At 37.3% G+C, this 22,321-nt stretch overlaps 1 protein-coding gene across 1 annotated transcript in view; it reads right to left on the bottom strand.

Annotated features, from left to right (window-relative positions):
- CCNYL1 (cyclin Y like 1) overlaps positions 1 to 22,321 on the bottom strand; it is a 36,412-nt gene that overhangs the window by 3,968 nt on the left and 10,123 nt on the right. The window contains exons 2-8 of the mRNA XM_015561100.1: positions 18,224 to 18,326; positions 17,664 to 17,698; positions 12,835 to 12,935; positions 9,724 to 9,759; positions 6,575 to 6,626; positions 5,363 to 5,482; positions 1,565 to 1,731 (exon numbers count right to left, since the gene is read on the bottom strand). Coding sequence (XP_015416586.1) covers positions 1,565 to 1,731; positions 5,363 to 5,482; positions 6,575 to 6,626; positions 9,724 to 9,759; positions 12,835 to 12,935; positions 17,664 to 17,698; positions 18,224 to 18,326 — 614 coding nt within the window. The remainder of the gene's footprint in view (positions 1 to 1,564; positions 1,732 to 5,362; positions 5,483 to 6,574; positions 6,627 to 9,723; positions 9,760 to 12,834; positions 12,936 to 17,663; positions 17,699 to 18,223; positions 18,327 to 22,321) is intronic.

The raw sequence follows: 22,321 nt of genomic DNA, 5'->3' as shown, positions 1-22,321 counted from the left end.
TTTGCCCCAAAAGCCACTTTGACAGATACTGACAATCGCTGGGGTCCCTTCTCTTGGTCACAAGTATCCTCACTTCAGTTGTAAATATGAACTCTGGTGATTCTGAATGAGTCTTATCTGGAGTAATGAGCAAAAGCAACACAAACAAACTTTTGCCTCTGCCTGCTCTTCTTATGCTGTTCAATTATTATCAAGAGGAATTCTTTCACATTTTCCTAAATGCCACCGACAAAGAAAGACATTTTCACTGTCAGGTGGGCAGTTGGAGAGTCTGCTGGAAATACCTTTTGGCTCATCCTGCCCACCAACCTCAGGACCCTTCAATGTGGCCAGATCAGATGCCCATGTTAAGTTTAGTGTTTCACTCTTATGCTAGCATGCCATCTCTAAGAAGCACACCCTCATGGTTACCTACAGCCCCCACAATGCATTGCTGTGGTTGCTGAGTGCCGCAGGAAACTCAAATGGCATGGGCACTAAGTCGTGCCCAGTGATGCTTTGCCAACTGACTGAGAGGTAGGAGTTTCCTAACTCATCAGACCTATTTTTAAACACTTGCAATCCTTTTAAAAGGGCAGGCAAGAGCACAGGGATGAAGCCTTTATATGCAGCTAATTTTCCATCATGGTTTAACAACTGAACTTCAGATAAAAAGGAGGGAAAGACCAGTTAAAGCAAATATACAATGCGTGACCTAGGTTTAAGCTATAACCTCTCAATAGTCTAGTGGCCCTAAGACATTAACAGTGGCCAAGCATTTATTTCAAGGGTTGGATGTATGCCCCTTAAAAATGGACTGGATCTAATAGATGGCTTTAAGAAAGTCACAGAGATATTTACTCTACTGTTGTTCTTGTAGTGAGCTTGTAAAATGTTTGTCAAAAACCACCAGAGACATAATTATCAAACAGACTAGAGACCCGGTGAACGAAATTAGTGCACAGGTAGGGTCTCTAGGCCTGGTCAGCGATCAGGGCCGGCTGGGGCCTCACTTCGTTCTATGCCATTCTCACAGTCTGGGAGCCCTCAGTGGTGGGAGGTGACCCGGCGAACAGCGGAAGGCGATGCCCCCATCACACCTCTGCTGCTGCCACTGCCAGCAGCGCAAGCCTCAGCCAGCCCTGGTTACCTGAGCCTCGGGTGGCCCTGGGCAGCTTCGGGGACTTCCGGGACTAGGGGACTCCAGAGGTGGGCAGGCCTGGCCTTGCCATGCACCTGCCACCCCGAGGGGACTGGGCACCACCATCTTTGAGGGTGTGGCAGTCAATTAGCATATTCCCTCCTTATTGGCTGTGGGCACCACCATCTTTGAGGATGTGGCACTCAATTAGCATATTCCTCTTTATTAGTTAGGACTACAGTAACACATCAAGACCTAATGAATAATGAGGAATATGAATTATTACACCAGATGTATATACAGAAAGAAGTATATAATTTTATGCCTCTTTCAGTGCTCTGCACCAAGTAACCTTTACAAATATTTCTTAACATATAAACTTTATGGGAACAAATGAGGTACTGGAAACTGGTTAGAAAATTCACCAAAACCTTTCAAACTCACATGTCCTCAACGGTAATGTCCTTGAGGATCTGGCAGTAGTCCACATTCCATACAGCCTGGTCATCCCAAACCTTGGAGGCAAGAAGAACGGCTCCCAAAACAATTCTCTTCCAGTTCGTGGGACAAATGTCTATCTCGGCATAAGTTAAAAGTCTTTCTAAGTAAACCTGCAAAAGTAGAGCACTGTCTTTAGTTTCAGATCAGTGTAAGTGCTGTGATAACAACTCTTAGGAATGACAGATTTCATCTATTTTTTAACATGTCTTTTATTCTTAGGTTCTACAGAGGCTGCTTGGCCAGCCAAAGCCAGAAGCCACGTCACAGGTGCAAATCAGATACTTCTGTTGCCTACTTTGCCCATGTAAATTTCCAGCTCAATTTTTGGTCACAGGAATGAATGTACATCTTAGCAAAGGTCCTCCTAAAGAAATGCATTGTATATTACCTCTCCACGTGAAAAGGACAGCATATATAGGCCCAGTGTAGATTCAAGTTGCTCAATAAATACTGGAGTGCCTACCACATACATTATTTCATACCTGCTGGTAGTTATATGGTGATTTTCAAAATACTTGAACATGTAAATTCCTAATAATACTGAGCACATTTCGATCTTCTTTTCACAGAAACTAGTCCTTTTGTGATACAGGCTGAAAATAAAAACTGGGTCAATGGAGCCTCCCAGTGGCTGCTGTGTGGTGCAGCAGGACAGGCAGTACAAGCAGGTGTGCTTAAGACTGGACTGTACAACTGTCAGGTCTTCCTGTTTTAGTGCCTTTTATAAGGAACACACATGCATACAAAGGACAGTCCTTCTCATATCCCCCAATGCTCACATCTCCATGATCCTTTTGTGAAATTCATCTCTGTCTTACATAATCTGAAATTTAGTGTCAATTCTGTTGGAGTCTAGGTGGTAACACAGCTGCCAGCCTCTGTATCCCTGGTACTCCTAAACCTGCCAGGTAGCTTGTGAGATTTCTTTTACATGCATTAAATGTCTATTCTACAAAGAACTCAGAGAAGTTAATGGCTGAGTAAAGATTATAGAGGTAAGCTGTGATTTGTTGTTACCTCAAAGGTTGCTTTGCAGAAGGGTATATACTATGCTATTTGACAAAAAGAAAAAAGCCCAATTTTAAAGAGTATGTTTAGCCCTAACTGGTTTGGCTCAGTGGATAGAGCGTCAGCCTGCAGACTGGAAGGTCTCAGGTTCGATTCCGGTCAAGGGCATGTACCTTGGCTGCGGGCACATCCCCAAAAGGAGGTGTGCAAGAGGCAGCTGATCGATGTTTCTCTCCCATCGATGTTTCTAACTCTCTATCCCTCTCCCTTCCTCTCTGTAAAAAATCAATAATAAAAAAAGAAGAGTATGTTTACTGTCTGAAAGTTATCAGATTGACAGCTCAGATTTGCCAATGTTCTCCAAACTCAACTGTGTTTTCAAAAAGAAATGGTTATGAACATATGTTCTTAGTGAAATTCTGCACTTATTCCCCAAAACTCAGCACTCTAAGAACGAATCTCCTTGCAAGGTTCAATTCTACTTTATAGAAAGTATCAGAGGCACTTACACAACACTGGTATTCTCTCAACTTCCTGTCATCTTTACTGGCAGACTTGGAAGTGCCATTATTCATTCATTCACATCACTTGCCCTCCTGTGTCAGTGGAAGTGACATTACCCTTCTCACTGAAGCTAACTCTTCTATCAGTGAAGTCCATCCCATCCCATCCCACGTCTGCAGAACACTGTTCCCACATTTACCTTTTTGAAGAATACTCTGTCTGCTAATGCTTTCTCTGCATTTGGACAGTTACTCTCGATTCCCTACCTATAGCTCAGATTCATGCTCTAATTCCATATATTCCAATGATCACCAGACACTGCCACCTGCTGTCTCACAGGTACATCTAGCTTAATGTGACTAAAAAGAACTCCCCCCCTCTTCCAGCCCTGATGCTCCCCTTCCTGTATTACCTAGCTCTCTACATGGAAGCACCGCTCCTGCCATTCTCCAGCATGTGCTATGCACTCCAAACAGTTGATAGCTCCATGAAGAGGCTTGTGTCTGACTCAGTGCCTCACTAAAATTTTAACAGGGTACTAAAGGAAGAGGCCTTGACCTCAGTATTCTTTCCTTCCAGACCATGATGTTGACTTTTCCCTTTAGGTTTGCTGTAGGAAGGGGTAATATAATTCTAATCACTTCTCAATAGAATAGGACTTACTCCAAATGATAAAATCTTACCATAGGAATTTTGTATGAATGACACCCAGGTCCTCACACAGCTATAGCTTAGCAGGCAACTAGCAAAGCCTTTTCAGGTACTACTGGCACTATAATCCTGGGCGACTTCAAAGGCAGGCACAAGAGGACAGCAGGGATAGATTAACACCCATCATCCAGAGAGCAGAGAATTTAAAGCTATCATTTTCAAGCAGGACATATTAGAACTGCCTGGGGAATACAACCTGGGACTCAATTTAGACCTACACTGATTCATTCTCTGCTTGGGGACCAGATGGTTTGTATTGCCCCATCCTACCCCACCAGCACACCTTGTATGTGTGCAAGTGTGTGCACTGCATGTGCGTGTGTCTCCTGAGGTGTGGAGGGCAAAAACAGAAATTTCTCCTGCTGCTTTCAATAGCAATTGTTTGTGATGAGAAAAGCAATAGCAACATTTTAAATCATGATTACTTAGCTTGAATTTGTGTATTTTACTTCCTTTGATAGGTTTCTCTTAATAAAGTCTTAGTGATCATTTCAGGAACCTATTTTTATTTCAAAAACAGAACCATACCCTGTGTACAAGACAGAAAAGATGCTTTCTGAAAGAAAAACTATCTTACCAAAGTCACTATCGCACATTCAGCTGTTAGCTGTGCAGCACTGAAGAGGGTCCGAACAAATCTGTAAATAAATTTGTGTTCAGGATCATGCCTAAAATATTCTTCTGGAACTGTTTCTCGCTGAAAGGAGAAAAAAATGCAATATAAGTATCCAGGGAAGAAAAATACCTAAGTGCTCTTATGATAGCGGTCTTCTACTTGTGCCCACATGTCCCTTAAAATAACATTTTTATTGGGTGACATGTCTTTTTAAATTTTTTTTTAAATATATTTTTATTGATTTCAGAGAGGATGGGAGAGGGAAGAGAGATAGAAACATCAATGATGTGAGAGAATCACTGATCAGTTTGCTTCCTGCATGCCCCAAACTGGGGATCGAGCTTACAACCCGGGCATGTGCCCTTGACCCGACTTGAACCCAGGACCCTTCAGTTCGCCGGCCAACACTCTATTAAACTGAGCCAAACCAGCTAGGGCATGACATATTTTAGTCCTTCTAGTTTAATTATGTTGTTGTTGTTAATTTAAAAAAGCTTTTCACTTTCCTAATCACTGCTTAATATGATTTATCAACAGATAGCTTTGGCGACTGACAGAAGCCCCATTTACTGATTCCACAGCCTTACCTCTAGATTCTGGGCTCTTTCTCTGCTAAGAGGAGCAAATACAAAAGGCAGGTCGTTGTCATCAGCTAAGGAGCGAAGGTCAAAGTAGTATTTGGCAGGAACATTAATATTAAACTGAAGTAGCTCTAAAAAATGCCTTTCCATCTCATTCATGTCCTCAACGGTAATGTCCTTGAGGATCTGGCAGTAGTCCACATTCGATACAGCCTGGTCATCCCAAACCTTGAAGGCAAGAACAGCTCCCAAAACAATTCTCTTCCAGTTCGTGGGACAAATGTCTATCTCACCATAAGTTAAAAGTCTTTCTAAGTAAACCAAAGTCACTATCGCACATTCAGCTGTTAGCTGTGCAGCACTGAAGAGGGTCCGAACAAATCTGTAAATAAATTTGTGTTCAGGATCATGCCTAAAATATTCTTCTGGAACTGTTTCTCGCTGAAAGGAGAAAAAAATGCAATATAAGTATCCAGGGAAGAAAAATACCTAAGTGCTCTTATGATAGCGGTCTTCTACTTGTGCCCACATGTCCCTTAAAATAACATTTTTATTGGGTGACATGTCTTTTTAAATTTTTTTTTAAATATATTTTTATTGATTTCAGAGAGGATGGGAGAGGGAAGAGAGATAGAAACATCAATGATGTGAGAGAATCACTGATCAGTTTGCTTCCTGCATGCCCCAAACTGGGGATCGAGCTTACAACCCGGGCATGTGCCCTTGACCCGACTTGAACCCAGGACCCTTCAGTTCGCCGGCCAACACTCTATTAAACTGAGCCAAACCAGCTAGGGCATGACATATTTTAGTCATTTATATATAAACAATGGGATCTTAAAAAATAATAGTGATTCAGTACTCACCACCACCATTCATTAAAGAAAAATATAGGCACAACCTCAGATAATTTATTTGTTTTCCTTCTACCTTCCTGCTACAGAATTTTATTTAAATGTAAGTTATTTTTAAGCTCAAAAGTCTTGATCACCATGTCATGCTTCTCTGCAATCAACTCTGAAAATAATTTTGTTTCCTGTAACCACCAAGTCTAAGGTTGTACTGCTTTATACAGTAATCACCAGCCACATACTGCTATAGAGCATCTGAAGTAGTGAATTTGAAAGTATTTGTCTTTTTAATTAACTTAAAATTTAAATAGTTATTTAATTTCCTTCATAGAGATGTTAACATCTCTATTAAGTTTATTTACAAATATTTATATTGTTTGATGCTACTGAAAATTATCTTTTACAAAGATACACTTTGGGATTTTTTGGATCCATTTACTTATCTTAGCTCACTAATTATACAAAGCTGCAACTCAGTTCTTACTGACATATCCCTTATAAAACACTTCTTTTGTAAAGTAATTAGATACAACATGGGGTGGGGAAAAGAATTTAAAAGAAGATGACTTTGACTTCAACCTGGGAGTAATTTTCTTTTAGTAATTAATTTCAAAGCAAATCAGCATGAAATAAACACAACTGTGTGAGAGAAAAATACAACTTCAATATAAAACTGACTTACTGTGAGTGGATGTGATCTCTCATCAAAAATATCCAAGGATCTATTTGCATCTCTAAAAAATAAGAATATGTTTTTTTAAAACTAATTCAGAAATTGATAATATCTTAGCAACACAACTGCTGGGAGTAGAGATGGGTAGAGGGAGAAGCTTAACCTTCAAAAAGCAGTTTTACAAATTCTTCTCTTGGATTTGGTAAGAGGGTTTCCTGATCTCTTTACTCAGCATTTCAAATTCTGTGAAATCATTTCTATGATGGCTAGCTAGAGTTGCCCTAATATGCATTGACCCTCCCTGACGGCAATGCTAGTGAACCAAATACATTTGCACTCCTCTGACCTCACAGCGGAACACACACAAACATTTTATAATGCGGTAGTAGTAGACAATGTCGCCCTTAGAATTTTAATTCATGTGAATATGAGAGTCATGTTTTTCCCTTTCTTTTTCTCTTACTAGTTTCTTATACACAGACACCCTTCCAGCCCCAGCACCACCCAGGTGCGGCCGGCCAGGGAGGGACCACGGGAGGTTGGCTCCAGGGAGTGCCTGGCCATCTTGCCAAGTCCCAGTCCCGCCCTGCTGGCCTGTAGGGATCCAGCGAAACCGGCTCTCTGACATCCCCCAAGGGGTCGGAGATTGCAAGAGGGTGCAGGCCAGGCCAAGGGACCCTACTGGTGCATGATGGGGGCCAAGGAGGGAGCACAGGAGGGCTCCAGGGCGGGTCCGTCCCGTCTCACCCATTCCCAATCGGCTAGACCCCCAGCAGCAAGCTAACCTACCTGTCAGAGCGTCTGCCCCCTGGTGGCCAGTACGCATCATACCAACTGGTTGAACCGTCGAACGAATGGTCAGACACTTCGCATATTAGGCTTTTATTATATAGGATTGTTATTATGTATTTCTTGTCTCTTAAATAGTTTAAGTTAAAAACTTGCCTTTTTATTTTAAAAGTAACTAGTCTTTTGATTTAAATGTTCACCACACTAATATACTCTGCTCATTTAAAGAGTGGTGCTCCAAGTATATTCTGTAGGCCTCTGGGGTTTCCCTAGAACCCTTTCTTCTCAGGAAGCCCATGAGGTCAAAACCGTTTGTTTTGTTTTTAAATATATTTTATTGATTTTTTACAGACAGGAAGGGAGAAGGACAGAGAGTTAGAAACATTGATGAGAGAGAAACATCGATCAGCTGCCTCCTGCACACCCCATACTGGGGATGTGCCCACAACCAAGGTACATGCCCTCGACCGAAATCGAACCTGAGACTCTTCAGTCCACAGGCAGACACTCTAGTCACTGAGCCAAACTGGTCAGGGCCAAAACCATTTTTATAGGAATATTAAGGCAGTGCCTGCCTTTTTTCTGACATTTGCAATCTTCTATCTATATGTATAAAAAGCTGAGCAACCAGCCGGTAGCTATGACATGCACTGACCACCAGGGAGCAGACACTCAATGCAGGAGCTGCCGAGCAACAGCAACTTTGCAGAGTACCCTCGCACACTCCAGGCCCCCTGGGAGGATGTCAGGCTGTTGGTTTCAGTCCGATCCCTGCAGGCCAGGTAGAGGGACCCCACCTGCTGGAGGGACCCTGCTCACTCCACAGACCACAGACACCCTTCGAGCCCTGGTGCCACCCCAGGTGCAGCTGGCCAGGGAGGGACCGTGGCAGGTTGGCTCCAGGGCGTGTCTGGCCATCTTGCCCAGTCCCACCCCACCAGCCACCTTCTAATTAATTTCCTTTCAGTGTGCATGAATCCATGCACCAGGTCTCTAGTAGTCATTCTATTCTTCACCGCCACTTGCAGTTGAAAAAAAAAACTGCTTTGCTTAAGAACATCCTTGATAAAGCAGTAGAAATTTATAGTGTTATTAAACTTTGATCATTCTCCTTATATTTTGAATAAATGGAAAGTATGCATTAAGCACTTTTGCATTCTAAAATGTGGTTAAGGAAAAGCACTTCTGACTTAGTTGTGAGCTGAAGAAGCCCTTTTTTTTCATAGAATAACATCTTTATTTGATAGTACAACTGTCATTGTCTCAAAAACAAAAAATGAGCCTGGCACTTCAAGGAAAATAATTTGTATGTTTGTTGCCAATGACACAATTCAAGCTCTCAAGCTAAAAGTCAGAATTTGGGAAAATATGTACCTTCTTTTGTGAGCTTGACAGCTTTTCAATACTTAAGATTGGTGGTGATACTAACAAAAGTGAGCTTTTGCCACTTTATAAAGAAATGTGAACCAATACTTTCCAAATGACCAATACATAATATTATAATAAAATCATGTGCAAATAAAACATTCATTAAACATACAAGATAGATCAATGGGTATTAATTTAACAAATTACCTACTATAAGTTTGTGGATATGATTTTAAATTCCATTGTAACTAATGGAATCAGTCCAGCACTTATGGACTTTTGGCATGGTATCAAAGAATATCCACAATTATTTGAAGGCTTTAGAAATACACAATTTTGTGCCTATATAACTACATGAAACTGGGTCTTCTTCATGTTGGTTTTTCAAAACAAATGACTGAAGTAATTGCAAATGATTGAAGACAGAGCATACATGAAAATCATCTGTCTTACAGTAAGCCAGACATTAAATAGATTTGCAAAAACGTACAATAAATGACACCCTTTCCACTCATTTTTTTGTTGCGAAAAATAATTATGTTAATACTATGGTCCTCAATCAGGGGTGATTTTGTCCCCCAGGGGACATTTGGTCATGGTTGGAGAGATTTTTCTGGTGTCACAATGTGGACTGAGGAGAGGCTGTTATTGGCAACTATTGAGTAGAAGGCATAGAGAGGCCAGGGATGCTGCTAAATATCCTCTAATGCACAAAAATTATCTAGTTCAAAATTTCAAGAGTGCTATAAAAATCCTGTTTAAACATACAATGGACTTATTTTTAAATTCTCAATTTTAATTTCTAATACAAACAAATACTCTTTGGGATCCACAATAACTTAAGCATTAGAGTCCTAAGACAAAAACAAATGATTCACTTCAATAATGTAATAAAAGCACTCTACAGTTCACTCCAATAATGTCTATAGTTATTTCCTAACACTAAACTTGATAGCTTGTAAATTTACTGCTAGATTAACAAGACAGGTTTTTAAACTCACCTGTTCTTTATGTGGTAATATATTGCTAACGTCACACTGTGGAGGAAAAAAAATTGTAACAATTGTAATTTTAATATGTTAGGTATGAGCACATTTTTAAAAAGGGGTTAGAGTAGGGGAAGACCTTCCCAGATGCCCAGGGGCCTTGAAATCCTCATTCAGAACAGTATCCATATGGGTACTTTTCCCCTTGTTTTAGTTCTTTGGCTTTTAGCAAAAATAGGAAAACCAAAAGCTAAGTAATATGCTGTTAGAAGACATATTTGGGTTGATTATTATAATATATAAGTTATTACATATTTCCCATCATTTGCCCTTTCACCCATAGAACCTTTCATTCTGTACAAGTTATATTTGTGCACATGATTCAATTTAAGCTATACAGTAGTTTTTGTGCTTTTTAAAGAAGGTTGTTAGGCTCGGCATTTCAGTTTATTTAGTTCACTATCCCACCCATTTCCATCATTTCTGTAAAGGCAAATAAAGTGCCCTATATCAAATAAAATCTTAAGAGCAAATATAAGAACCCACAAAGTAAACAGTCTATCCTGAAATAAGCAGTGCTAACAATGCAGCATAATACTACAGTGTAACATTTAATAAGCTACTACCAAGGTAGCCTAAATGAAATATTAATGAGCAGGTGTAAATCCTCAGATACTATGTAAGTTATTGTATTCCTAACTGAATAACTGCATGCTATTCAAAGATACTGTGTACTACACACCAAAGGGGTTTTCTTGGTTAAGTTATATGCTTTTCCTCTTTGTCCTCAAGTGTCTAAAATGAAGCTCAAAATAATTGAGGGAAGGCAAATCTGAACTTTATAACTAGGTCTATATAATATTAGCACTTGTAAAAAAAGGCTCATACAATTGTTAGCATCAAAGATGGATACTTCTATAGTGCTTCAGTTTCATCTTCAAATTGATTTGAAAATCAGAGAATTCAAAGCATAAAATTTCAAAGCTGAAAATGACCACTGAACCTTAGATAACATTTAATTCAACAAACCATTTTACAGAAGGGAACCAAGGCTTACAACGGACTTGCTCAAGGTCCCACCAATAACTAGAAGCAGTTCTCTTTCCCCTACAGGCCAACCAGGCAGTGGTTCCCAAGCTTGGCTGTACACTGGGATCATCTGAGGAGCCTTAAAAACTGCCTGTTTCCATCTCTAGATGTTCTGATTTAAACGGCTTGGGATTCTTTTTAAAGCTCCCCGGGTGATTGCAATGTGCAGCAAAGTTTGGGAACACGTGAATCAGGATTAAGATCAGAATCACCCTGGATACTTTTGCTCATAGAATCATGCCAAATATCCTACTGATTACAGGGTGAAGGGGAATGGGAGGAGGGGGAAGAGGGCCTAGAGGAGATAAGCAGTGATGGAAAAAATAAAATAAAATGATCAGAATCACCATGGATGCTTCTGTTCATATAGTCATGCCTCACAGCCTTCCTCAGCTTATCAAAAGGCTTGTGGAGAGTGAGAGTGTGTGTTGAGGAAGTGGGGGAGATGCATGATTTAGAGACATATTTTGGAAAAAAGTTGCATAAGTGATTCTAATAAGGCTCACCCACCCCATTGAGAACAATGTACTACTATCCCATGATAAACATTTTTCAAAATCATCCCTAAAAGTCAAGTAGCTCTATTAATTTTCTCAACCTTTATTTCACCAATAGTGAATGTCCTGAATGATCATTTTCAAAACTTAATGAGATCAAATTAAAACTTACTGTACTTTCAAAAATTACACTAATTTGGAGAAATAAGTATGAAACCTACTTGTCTGAGCAAGGTTAATCTTTATATGCTGTAACATCAGAATCTTTTAAATTCAAAAGAATCTGCAGAATGCAGCCAACGTCGAGTGGTTTCTTACTCATGATTTAGTGCCTTGGCTGAATAAAAATATTCAGTGATTACTCAATAGGTGCCAAAGCTCAGGACTTTAGAGAGAGATGAGGCTCCATTTTTGCCAAAACACAATTTGATCTCAACTATTGTTATAAGTAAGAGAAGTTCTATTATTATGATTGTGAAATTGCTAGTTTTAATTAAAGTAAAAGTACTGATAATTTAATTAGCAAAGAAGCTGGTACATTAGAAGCAAAATTAAAGTTATGAACTAATTATGTTTTTAAGACTGAAAAATAAAATTAGGGATGAGGATATCAATATTTTCAGACAGCATGTCCCAAACTGTGTTCTGGAAAATAAACACTCATATTCCAAGGAGACTTTGATTATATTCCTTGGACAGCTCCAGTGGGCAGTCAGGAAGCTCTACATCCTGTTTTGGTTTAGTTCCCTTTTAAATATGCTTGAAAGATTCATATTAGGGTATTTTTAAAGTGCATCTCCACCAATTGTGGACTATGTGATACTCCTAGAAATATATGAATAGTTTTCATTATCAAGACATGCTGTTCACGTTTGCTTAAGTATAAACCTGACAATGGCTATGTTTCCAAAATTTCACCTTTCTCATTTTTTTCTGTTGTGATTTTTCTTATACATGGATTGATTTAGGGTCTTGGAGATATATACTGATTTCATGCATTTCTCCCTCTTTGGGGGATAGAAAGGAGAAGTGAATTTTTATACAGAAATAGTGCAGAGGAAAAAAGGAAAATGGGGAAAATCTGACAAAATCCAACTAAATTTAAATGCACATACACTCTGGTGCCAGTAGGGGACAAACTGTTCCTCCTTCCAAGAGTAGCTTCCAAAGTAGTACTCATTGTTTTAGGTCTATGTCTCATAAAGAAATATTTTTTTCCTAGAAACATCCAATAAAAAGCACCTCTCCTTTTCATTATGTTCAATAATGTCTTAACAACAGAAATGTTATCAGGTAAAGGTAAGTAATTTTTCTGGGATTTCTTATTTGCTAACTGGACTTCCTTTCTTCCATCCACTCTAAGGTTAAAATAAAAATTGAAAATTCATATTTAGGTCCTTGCAATCAATATATAGTTGGCATCAGTTGCTTAACCTGGTCACTAAAAAGGACAATCAAATGACTGAAATTATGTGTGGCTAGGATGCTTTTAGCATAACGGGGTCTGTCACTCAGCCCTTGGCAACCTAGTTGTACTCACCATTGTACTGTGGTTCTAAGATTAGGCTGGCTGACTGTGCTGTCATCTAGAAATATAGTTGAGCATGAGCTATATTTTTTAGTAAGGTGCCCTGGAGATACCTGAAGGGGAAGGGAAATAGAAGAAAATGTCACAGTAAGTTAAACCTATAAAAGTGTGTTTTTTCCTTGGTTAAAATGTCAAACAAGCATTAAGATTCTTCTTATATTCCATGAACTGCTTACAGGGAATCCCCCTCATTAAAAAGGAAACTTCTCTAGGGAAGGGAGGACTTGTCTCTTCTCCTACCTCCAGAATCTGAGACAAATTAGAAGTTCAACTAGTGTTTGAAAAATTATTTGAAATTAATTACAACTGGAAGGTAAATCTTAACTACAAATACAAATTAGAATTTATCTGCAGTGGTATTGGAGAGGTGACAATGAACTTTTTGAGGCCCTCCAGAGAATAATCTACCTTCAAAACACTTTAGAAGTATCCATTTATTTTAGAATTATCCATTGATTTGTAAAAAGCCCAATAATACAGCAATGATCAAATACTGAAATAGCCTAAACTATGTTAGGACAATTCTCTTCCTTAAAGGCCAATAACTAATCCCAATCACTGTAAGTAGCTGAAAGTAAAAGTAGCATTCTTTAATATTACAGAATAGCAACAATTTTAATATGCTTGTTTTTATTGTATTTTAAAAAAACTAATTCAGATGAGCCTTCCTTCCTTGTATCAATATAAAATAGTTTTTATCATACTGCCATACTTTCCCATCAGTATGCCCCACAAATACTCAAAATATGGGGTAGGGACAAAATCTAGTTTATGCCTTTTAAAATACAGAACATTTAAAAATTGCCAATAGCCAATAATCAGAAATATCTATATATTACATAAAACACCATTTCACTTGTTTCAGATGTTTCACTGCAAAGCCACTTATTCCTTATTAACCAAAAGTTCCAGAGAGTGCATTTTTGAAAAGTAATATTTGAAGGGACAAATTCTCCTTGAAACTAGAAATGCTTTAACTATAGCTAAAACTCTGTTATTATTTAAGCTATGCAGTTAATGTAATTTACTTTTGGGATCTCAAAAAACAAATACAGCATGAAATATGAAAATTCATTCAAATACTTTTATTCTAAATGAAAGGTTATCTTTTAAGGTCACTAATATTAAGGTGTAATGTGGCATTTAATACACCATAACAAAGTCTAACTATGACTAAAACTTATACATTGGGGAAGTATGAAGAACAGGCGAAAAATGCACCAAAATACAGATGAGTTGGTAAAGGTTTGGGTGATATTTGCTCCCCTTTTCTCTATTTAAATTTTTTTCTTTTATAAATGTATATTGGTTTCTCTTTGAAAATATTAGTGCTAACACATTTAATATTCATAATTAGACATGGGCTTATAGCCTCACAGGGGTTCATTTAGTAAATTAGCAACTTATAGTATACTGGATAGATCCAGCGAAAGAAACATTCAACACTTGCTCATCACTCCAGGCCTACTCCCAACTATTCAAACTTTCAGGATCAAATATCTAGTATTCACTACAGGGTGGCAGAATTAAGCTTCTGAGCAAAGCCTGGATACATTGGCGCCAGCAGGTTCCTTTCCCCTTATCTTGCTTGAAAACTTAAGACAAATGTCCTTTACGGTTAAAGCCTTACTGTTGCTGGCCTACAACCTCAAATACACTACACTGACAAAGATAAAAAAAAAATGCAAATACAAAAAAAAAAAATTAAACAGCCAAAACACTACTGACAATTTAGTGTTGATGGGTATTATTAAAGTTAGTCACTAGGATAGACAGGGACAAAGAGTCATACTTTATCTTCATTTAACACTAATGACAGAATAGATGGACTTTGACAATCTTTACAAGAAAGTGAAGGGGTTGCTAAGTAGACTACGGTCCAATGGCAAAGACTAGAAAAATAATCATACCTAGAAGTCTAATAAGTCACAATCCAAACCCTACTATTAAAGATCAAGTACCTGTTGAAATTCTGCTTCCACCCATTGTGCTCACTGCCTCATCTTAACCCATTAAAAAATAAAGCCACTTACTTTTTTCCACTTTTTCACAAGTTGTGAATATTAAGAATTAAGGACTTTTAATTAACTTAAAATTTCTAATACTTTCTGCATTAATGAAAACTGCTCCATCTATGTTGCATATAAATGGGACAATATGGCAGGGTACATGGTTTAAATAGAATTCTTAATTAAGGCTTTAGTAGAAAAGTGTAGTATGCTAATTATAGGTATAGCCAAAAATATTCTCTGAATTAATATCATTGAATTAAAACTTTAACTTTAAACTTAGAACCTACATTTATTTTTTTAATGTTTTTAATGATTTTTCTTTCTTTTTTTTTTTAACAAGAAAGGGAAGGAAGTGAGAGGGTAGAGAGGTAGAAACATTAATCAGAAATAAACATCAATCGGCTGTCTCCTGCACACCCCTTACTGGGGATCAAACCCATAATCCAGGCATGTGTCCTGGCAGGGAACTGAACTGGTAACCTTGTGGTTCATGGGTCGACACTCAACCACTGACTCACACCAGCCACGCTAGAACTTATATTTAAAGTGTAAATCTAAGTTAAACATGATGGACTGACCACAAATCTACATATTTCCTCTCCCCTTCCTTTCAGAGATATCTCATTAGAATTAAAGGCATAAAAAAAAGTTATACACAGTATAGGAGAAAAAAGCATGTAATTTTTAATGTTTGAAAGCTGAGGACTAGATAAAGGAGTGGTAATTGATATGGCAGAACAGAAGCAGCACAAACTTGGTGCCTATAGAGTGTGGCTGGGACAAGAATAAGAATGCCAGTTTATCTGACAGAACCAAAGGCCGGTTCCAAATTCAGAGGCTTGATCCCAAAATCCTGCAATGAGGACTATCAGTTAACAAAAGTCCTGCTCACTCCTGGTGCTTCCAATTACATCTTAAAATACAGCCAGAGACCACCACACATCTGAGGAAAGCCAACAAGCAAGAGAGACTGAAACAGGAAGAAGGAAATTAATGGGAGTGACAAAATGAAAACATTTAAAAAAAAAAAGTTCTTAACCTCAGAAAGACAAAAAAATTGCACTGGTGGAAAAACTAATGCTATAAAAAAAAAGTGACAGAATATAAGAGAACTCAATAAATTAAAAAGATAGACAAAACAAAGAATTTAATAGAAAGGTTGGAGCATAAAGTCAAACAAATCCCTAGGAAGTAGAACAAGAAGAAATGGAAAATAAGAGGGGGGGGAAAGGTTAGAAATTCATGCAGGAATACTGGTCTAAGAGTTCCAACTTCTGAGTAATACAAATACTAGAAAAAATAAATACAGAAAATACATATATTTTTAAATTCACTGCCATAAGTGAAGATCTGCAGGCTTAGTGGCCACACAAAAAAAATGAAAAGGAACATACTAAACCATACTATGAAATTTCAAACTTCCAGGAACAGAAGGTACTAAAAGCTTCCAAAAGGATGGGGGGAAATGATTAAAATTGTAATATACAATGTATCATATAATGTCAACAGATTTAAGATAATGCCAACTCCGCAAATAAGAAAACAGTAGAAATGGTTTGGAACTGCAAAAATTAGTTGCAACCTAGACTTCTATACTTCAAATAGGAGGCATTTCAGAAAGGCCAGATCTCTAAAAACTTCTGCCTATGTACTCTTTCCAAGGGAAATGTGCTCCAATGAAATAAGGGAGTATAACAAGACAGAGGGAACATAGAATCGAGGACATAGGCGATCCAACACAAGACAGCAGTTATGTGAGATCTCAGATCACTTCAAGGAGATATGCCAGGAAAACAGGCACAGAGCAGGTCTAGGGAAAACCAGTTTATACTAGAGTGGGATGATAAAAGCTAAGGAATGTTGTTTCCAAAAAATAAAAATAAAACAGATGGAAAATATTTTTGATAGGCAGGTGACAAATGTCACAACATTTGGAGGGAAAATTGTTAGAAAACAGGCAAGAGAATATAGTCAGGAAACTAATTCCACACACAGAGAAATGAATAAGTATTAAGTTAATGTAGCATAAATGTAGTATTTCTGTCTGATGGTCATCTCTGTCAAATTGCTACAGAAAATGTGTGTGTGGTGGCAGTTGTGTTTTGTTTTGTTTTGTTCTTTCTTTGCAGCAGGAAATCCAGCCTACTTACTGCATTTGGCTATGTAAAATCTTGGCTAGGAAGAGAGGCATTAGATTATCCTGAAAAAGTATAGAAGTGCCTAGATTTCAGTTATACTTGAGAAAAAGAATGAAGGGTATCCAAGGAAGTGGCACAGCCAGAGAACTATAAGGCTCAACAGTAAAAAATATTTTTATAGTCATAATAATGTAAACACTGATTCTTTAATAAAAACCATGTAACATGCTGAGGGAACAGAGGGAGGAAAATAAGATCATGGTAGAGAAAGCTAAGATTCACCTGCTATGACAGGAAGTCAATAAATAGTGCTAAAAATTAACTTAGCTATTATACTTTTGTTACTTTTTTAAAAAAAATAAGATTTAAAAATTAAGGCTAAAAAATTATAAGGTGTATCTTTAAACCACACCATGTTATTAAAACTTAAATGTCAGAACCCTTTAAAAATGAGCATTACTAACCTGAAGACTTCCTGAATACATATTTGATAATTATGAAAACAAAAGAGATTTATAAAATCTACAAAGAGATGTCCATACTAATGGTACTGGGTCCATTATATTTTCTAGGAATCATCACAATGTTTACTTCAAACTGTTAGTTTCTTACTTTTCAACTGTTTACTTACATGGTTTACATAGTTGTTCTTCTTCTTTTCTCGCACTAAGAATAAAAAAAAAATTAACTGATCAATTCTGATACAAATGCCATAGAAAAGTAAAGTTGCTGATTATGTGACAGATTACCAATATACAAAATTCCATTCCATTTTAAAAATAATTTTTAACAAAAATTATAATTTAAATCACCTGGCAAGATGAGCTCCACAAAGTAAATCTAAAAACTTAGTTTTACTTTTTGACCTAACAGATATTCTGTAATAGGGGCAAAAATCACAAATTCAATCTTCATATATAAACTAATTTTTTTATTTGTTCAAAATGGAAACCTAATTGGGACCTAAATCCTATCACTCATCTTTAAAACGTATGCTCTTTGGAGCAAGGGGGAAAGGACATAGCTGTTTGGAGGAATTGGCCACATCTAAATCATGTGGCCAATTGACTGTGTTGATAAAGAGGTGGCAAAATGTGTAAACAGATAGCTACCAGTTCTCACTGAATACTTTCTCTAATACGAAAACAAAAACAGTTTCAAACTTCTCAGAGGAAAAAAATATTCTCTTACCATCCGTTTGAGATTTATTCAAGAAAATTGTGCTTGCCCTTGGATGGTCAGAAGGGTTTGATTCCAAAGCTAACTCTGTATAAAAAGAAGAGAAAAAGACATGCTAATTTAGTTGAGTAGAAAAACATATGATTTTAAAAACAGCTACACATCAATATTAATCACTTTTAACAGTGTTAGTAATGATAACAAGCCAATTTTAGTAAAGGCAACAATATGAAAATTCTCCTGGAAAAATGTAAAACTATAGAATCATTTTATACATTGGAATAAAACCAGGCTATGTCTTAGACTTTTTTAAAAACTTGCACCTAAATAATTTATCCAACTTTTACACGAATCATATGTGCTTTCCTCCTACTTATCGATTAAAAATACATAGTCCCCTCATTTATGCTGATATTACCAGCACATTCCAGGAACAGTCTCAAGAAGCAAATTACGCTGTGGCCAGTTACTGTCAGATACCAACCAATATATTAAATATGCCAAAACCAAGTGAGTTGTTTTGGGCAAATATCCGTTAGACATTTAAGCTAATTCTAACTTTATTCAACAAATGAACTTAGTTAGCTGTGGCTTATTTGGGGGCTATACATCATGGCAGATTTAAAAGGAAAGCATAAAAGTTCCATGTTCTAATCAATAGGAACACTTTTATGAGAGCAATTTTTAATACTTTCATAAAAGTGATTTTAAACGTTTTGCCCTCAATTTCCAAAGCTAAAAAGTTCTACTTCTTCCTTCTATGCCACATAATTATTTTGGGCTTCAATAAGAATACTTTCTGGAGCTGGTCATAGGGCTGCTTGTAAAAAAAACTGTGCTGTACCTATGTAAGTGTAAGTCTGACTGCAGTCCAGCTTGCACCAAGGTGGGATAATCTATTTCAGCCAGAATACAAAAAAAGTACCTACATTTCCATTAAACAAAGTTTACCACCATACAAAATAATAAAGTTGTCATTAAAACAAAGAAAAAAGAAATCCCCTATAGTACTCAATAATGTCCAACTCAAACCACTTAACCAATCTTATAAGAAAGTGGACCAACATCCTGATCAGAGGAATGGTTAAGGCACTATTTCTCTAACCACATAATAATGGTTCTATTTTTTAAAAGGATGTTTTTACACTGTAACACTGTTACTTAGGGAATCAAAATGCACACTGCTATGTTAAAAACTAATCAGTCCAATAATGAATAATGTCTAACAGCATTTCACAAATTTATCTAACTAGAATACCTTTACCCTCCAAGTAATACAGTTATAATCTTGCACAAACATAATTTGGGACTTCCTGGTTTAACAGGAATCTGAACCATTCATTTTACTGGTACTGCCAGCACTGGAAATTTATAGAGCTAAACCAACTGCTTTGTTTTTTAAGGAAATTCCTTCAAGTTTATTAAACTGCTTCTGGAACTTCTATTAAACATTTTTATGTAAAAAGCCCATAAAATTATTTTAAAGACTTTTTCCCACATATTTAAAAAATGTGACAATGTTATCTACTTGAAAAATAAATTAATTCAGTTGACAAAGTGACAGAGACTTCCACAGCTGCTTCTAACCTCAGGCTTCTGAAAGGATTCAGGACTATTTCCTGACAAAAATAAAACAAATATATTGCATCTGAACCTAAAAAATAAGCAGAAATGTTTGCAGAAGTAGCCACATTTTGTATCAGTGCCTATGGCATGATAAAGGTTTTTAAATTTAGTGACTGACTGCCTTAACCAGTGTGGCTAGGTGGATAGAGTGTCAGCCCTTGGAATGAAGGGTCCCAGGTTCGATTCCTGGTCAGGGCACATGCCCGGTTTGAGGGGTAGGTCCCTAATTTGGGATGTGCAGGAGGCAGGTGATCCATGATTCTCTCACATCATGGATGTTTCTATCTCTCCCTCTCCCTTCCCCGAACTCTCTATCTCTCTCCCTTCCTCTCTGTAAAAAATCAATAAAATATTTTTTTTTAAAGAAAAAGAAAAAATATGGGAATCCTCCTACCCTACACAGAGAGTTCCAGAGTGGGTTCATGCCCCAGGGCTGGCCAACCAATCACAGCTGGCCTGGGACCTCCCAAGAACCAAAAGAGAAATACAGAGCTGTAGTCAGGATCCTTAGCTGGACGGGAGTTGTGATGCTCCCTTTTCCATCAGGAGGTAGAAGCCTTTTCAGTAGAGATCAACAGGAGAGCAGAACTGAGACAAGTTCTGAGAAAATAATTTAATTCCTGGATCAAGGTTTTTATTCTGTAAATTCTAGTTATACAAACCAATACTTTTTTAAAAATTTAAGCTATTTTGCAATAGAGTTCCTTCAACTTGCAACTAAAAGAGACCTGGTTAATCAGCAGCATGGATGATCACACTGAAGGTGGGAGCAGGTAAAAGCCATTTGCTCATTCCTTTAACATATATCATAAACCAACATTTGTAAGAGCCAACATAATGCTTTGTTTAAAAATTACCCATATAACCTCACAACTGTCAGAATGGCTGGCTATCATCAATAAATCAGCAAACAAGTATTGGCAAGGATATAGAAAAAAGAGAAACCTCATGCACTGTTGGTGGGAATGCAGACTGGTGCAACCACTATAGAAAACAGTATGGAGGTTCCTCAAAAAATTAGAAATGGCACTACTTATGACCCAGTGATTCCACTTCTGGTAATATATCTGAAGAAACCCGAAACACTAATTCAAAAGAATATATGCACCCCTATGTTCATTGCAGCATTACTTAAAACAGCTAACATTTGGAAGCAACCCAAGTCCCCATCAGTGGATGAGTGAATAAAAAAAGCTGTGGTACATTTACACAATGGAATACTATTTAGCTGCAAAAAGGAAGGAAATATTACCTTTTGAGACAGCATGGATGGAAAGAGGGTATTATGCTAAGTGAAATAAGCCAATCAGAGAAAGACAAATACCATATGATTTCACCTATCTGTAGAATCTAACCAACAAAATAAACAAACAAAATAAAAACAGACTCATACAGAGAACAGACTGACAGCAGTCAAAGGGAATTGAGGTTGGAAGGCTGGTTAAAAAAAGGTGAAGGAATTAAGCAGTACAAATTGGTAGTTGCAAAATAGCCACAGAAATGTAGATTACAGCATTGGGAATATAGTCAATAGTATTGTATGGGGCCAGCTGGGTATTTTTGAGGCAGTGGTACTAACCACTTTGCTGTACACTGAAACTAATACAGAATAATATTGGGGGAAAAAAGACGATATCCTTTTCTATAAAAATAACCAAATTGAAAAAATCAATATATTAATATAAGCATATTGTTTAGGGGGAAATATTCCTAAATATTTTAAATAAATTTAAAAATTGAAACTTAAAAAATATAAAAATTACCCATATACTCACAACCATTACTATTAGTTGATTTTCTTATATGTACTTCGTTTTTAAAGAAAGCTGTAATCAGTATTCAATTTATTTCCTATTGTGTTACAAGCTATCTCTACCTCATTGCAGCATATTTACTGTTTAATGTCATAATAGCCCATAAAGTTATTCCCAGGCTTTACTTAGCCAATCTCCTATTGGGGTTTAAGTACTTACAAAGTTCTACTCTTATAACACATATGGTGTTTTTTAAAACAAGTTATTTTAATCTCTGTAGGAAAGATCTTCAAAATAAGATGACTAGACCAAAAGATTAGATCATTTTCATGGCTCAATATATAATACAAAGTTGCTTTCTAAAAAGGGTGGCAGCATATTACAGTATAATGCCAACAATCATACCAGTTTTAGCTCCTACTCCAGCACTGGATACGTGAAAAAAAGTCCTAGTGATGTGAATGAGGAATCTCATGGTCTCTCTAATCTGCATTTCTTTGATTATAGTTTGGCCACAGTTAACAGTGCTATATCCACTTTGGTGAGTTGCCTATCATTTATATGTATTGGCACTGTATGTACTGTACCCATTAGAGACCTAATGTTGTCAATTCGCATGAGACTTTTATAAAGTACTAGAGGCCCGGTGCACAAAAATTTGTGCACTCGGCGGGGAAGGGGGTCCCTCAGCCCGGCCTGTGCCCTCTCGCAGTCTGGGACCCCTCGGGAG

The sequence above is a fragment of the Myotis davidii genome, unplaced genomic scaffold (genome assembly GCF_000327345.1).
Source record: "Myotis davidii unplaced genomic scaffold, ASM32734v1 scaffold394, whole genome shotgun sequence".
Taxonomy (NCBI): Eukaryota; Metazoa; Chordata; class Mammalia; order Chiroptera; family Vespertilionidae; genus Myotis; species Myotis davidii.
Note: the sequence above shows the minus strand (reverse complement) of the source record. Positions and strands in the feature narration are given on the sequence as shown.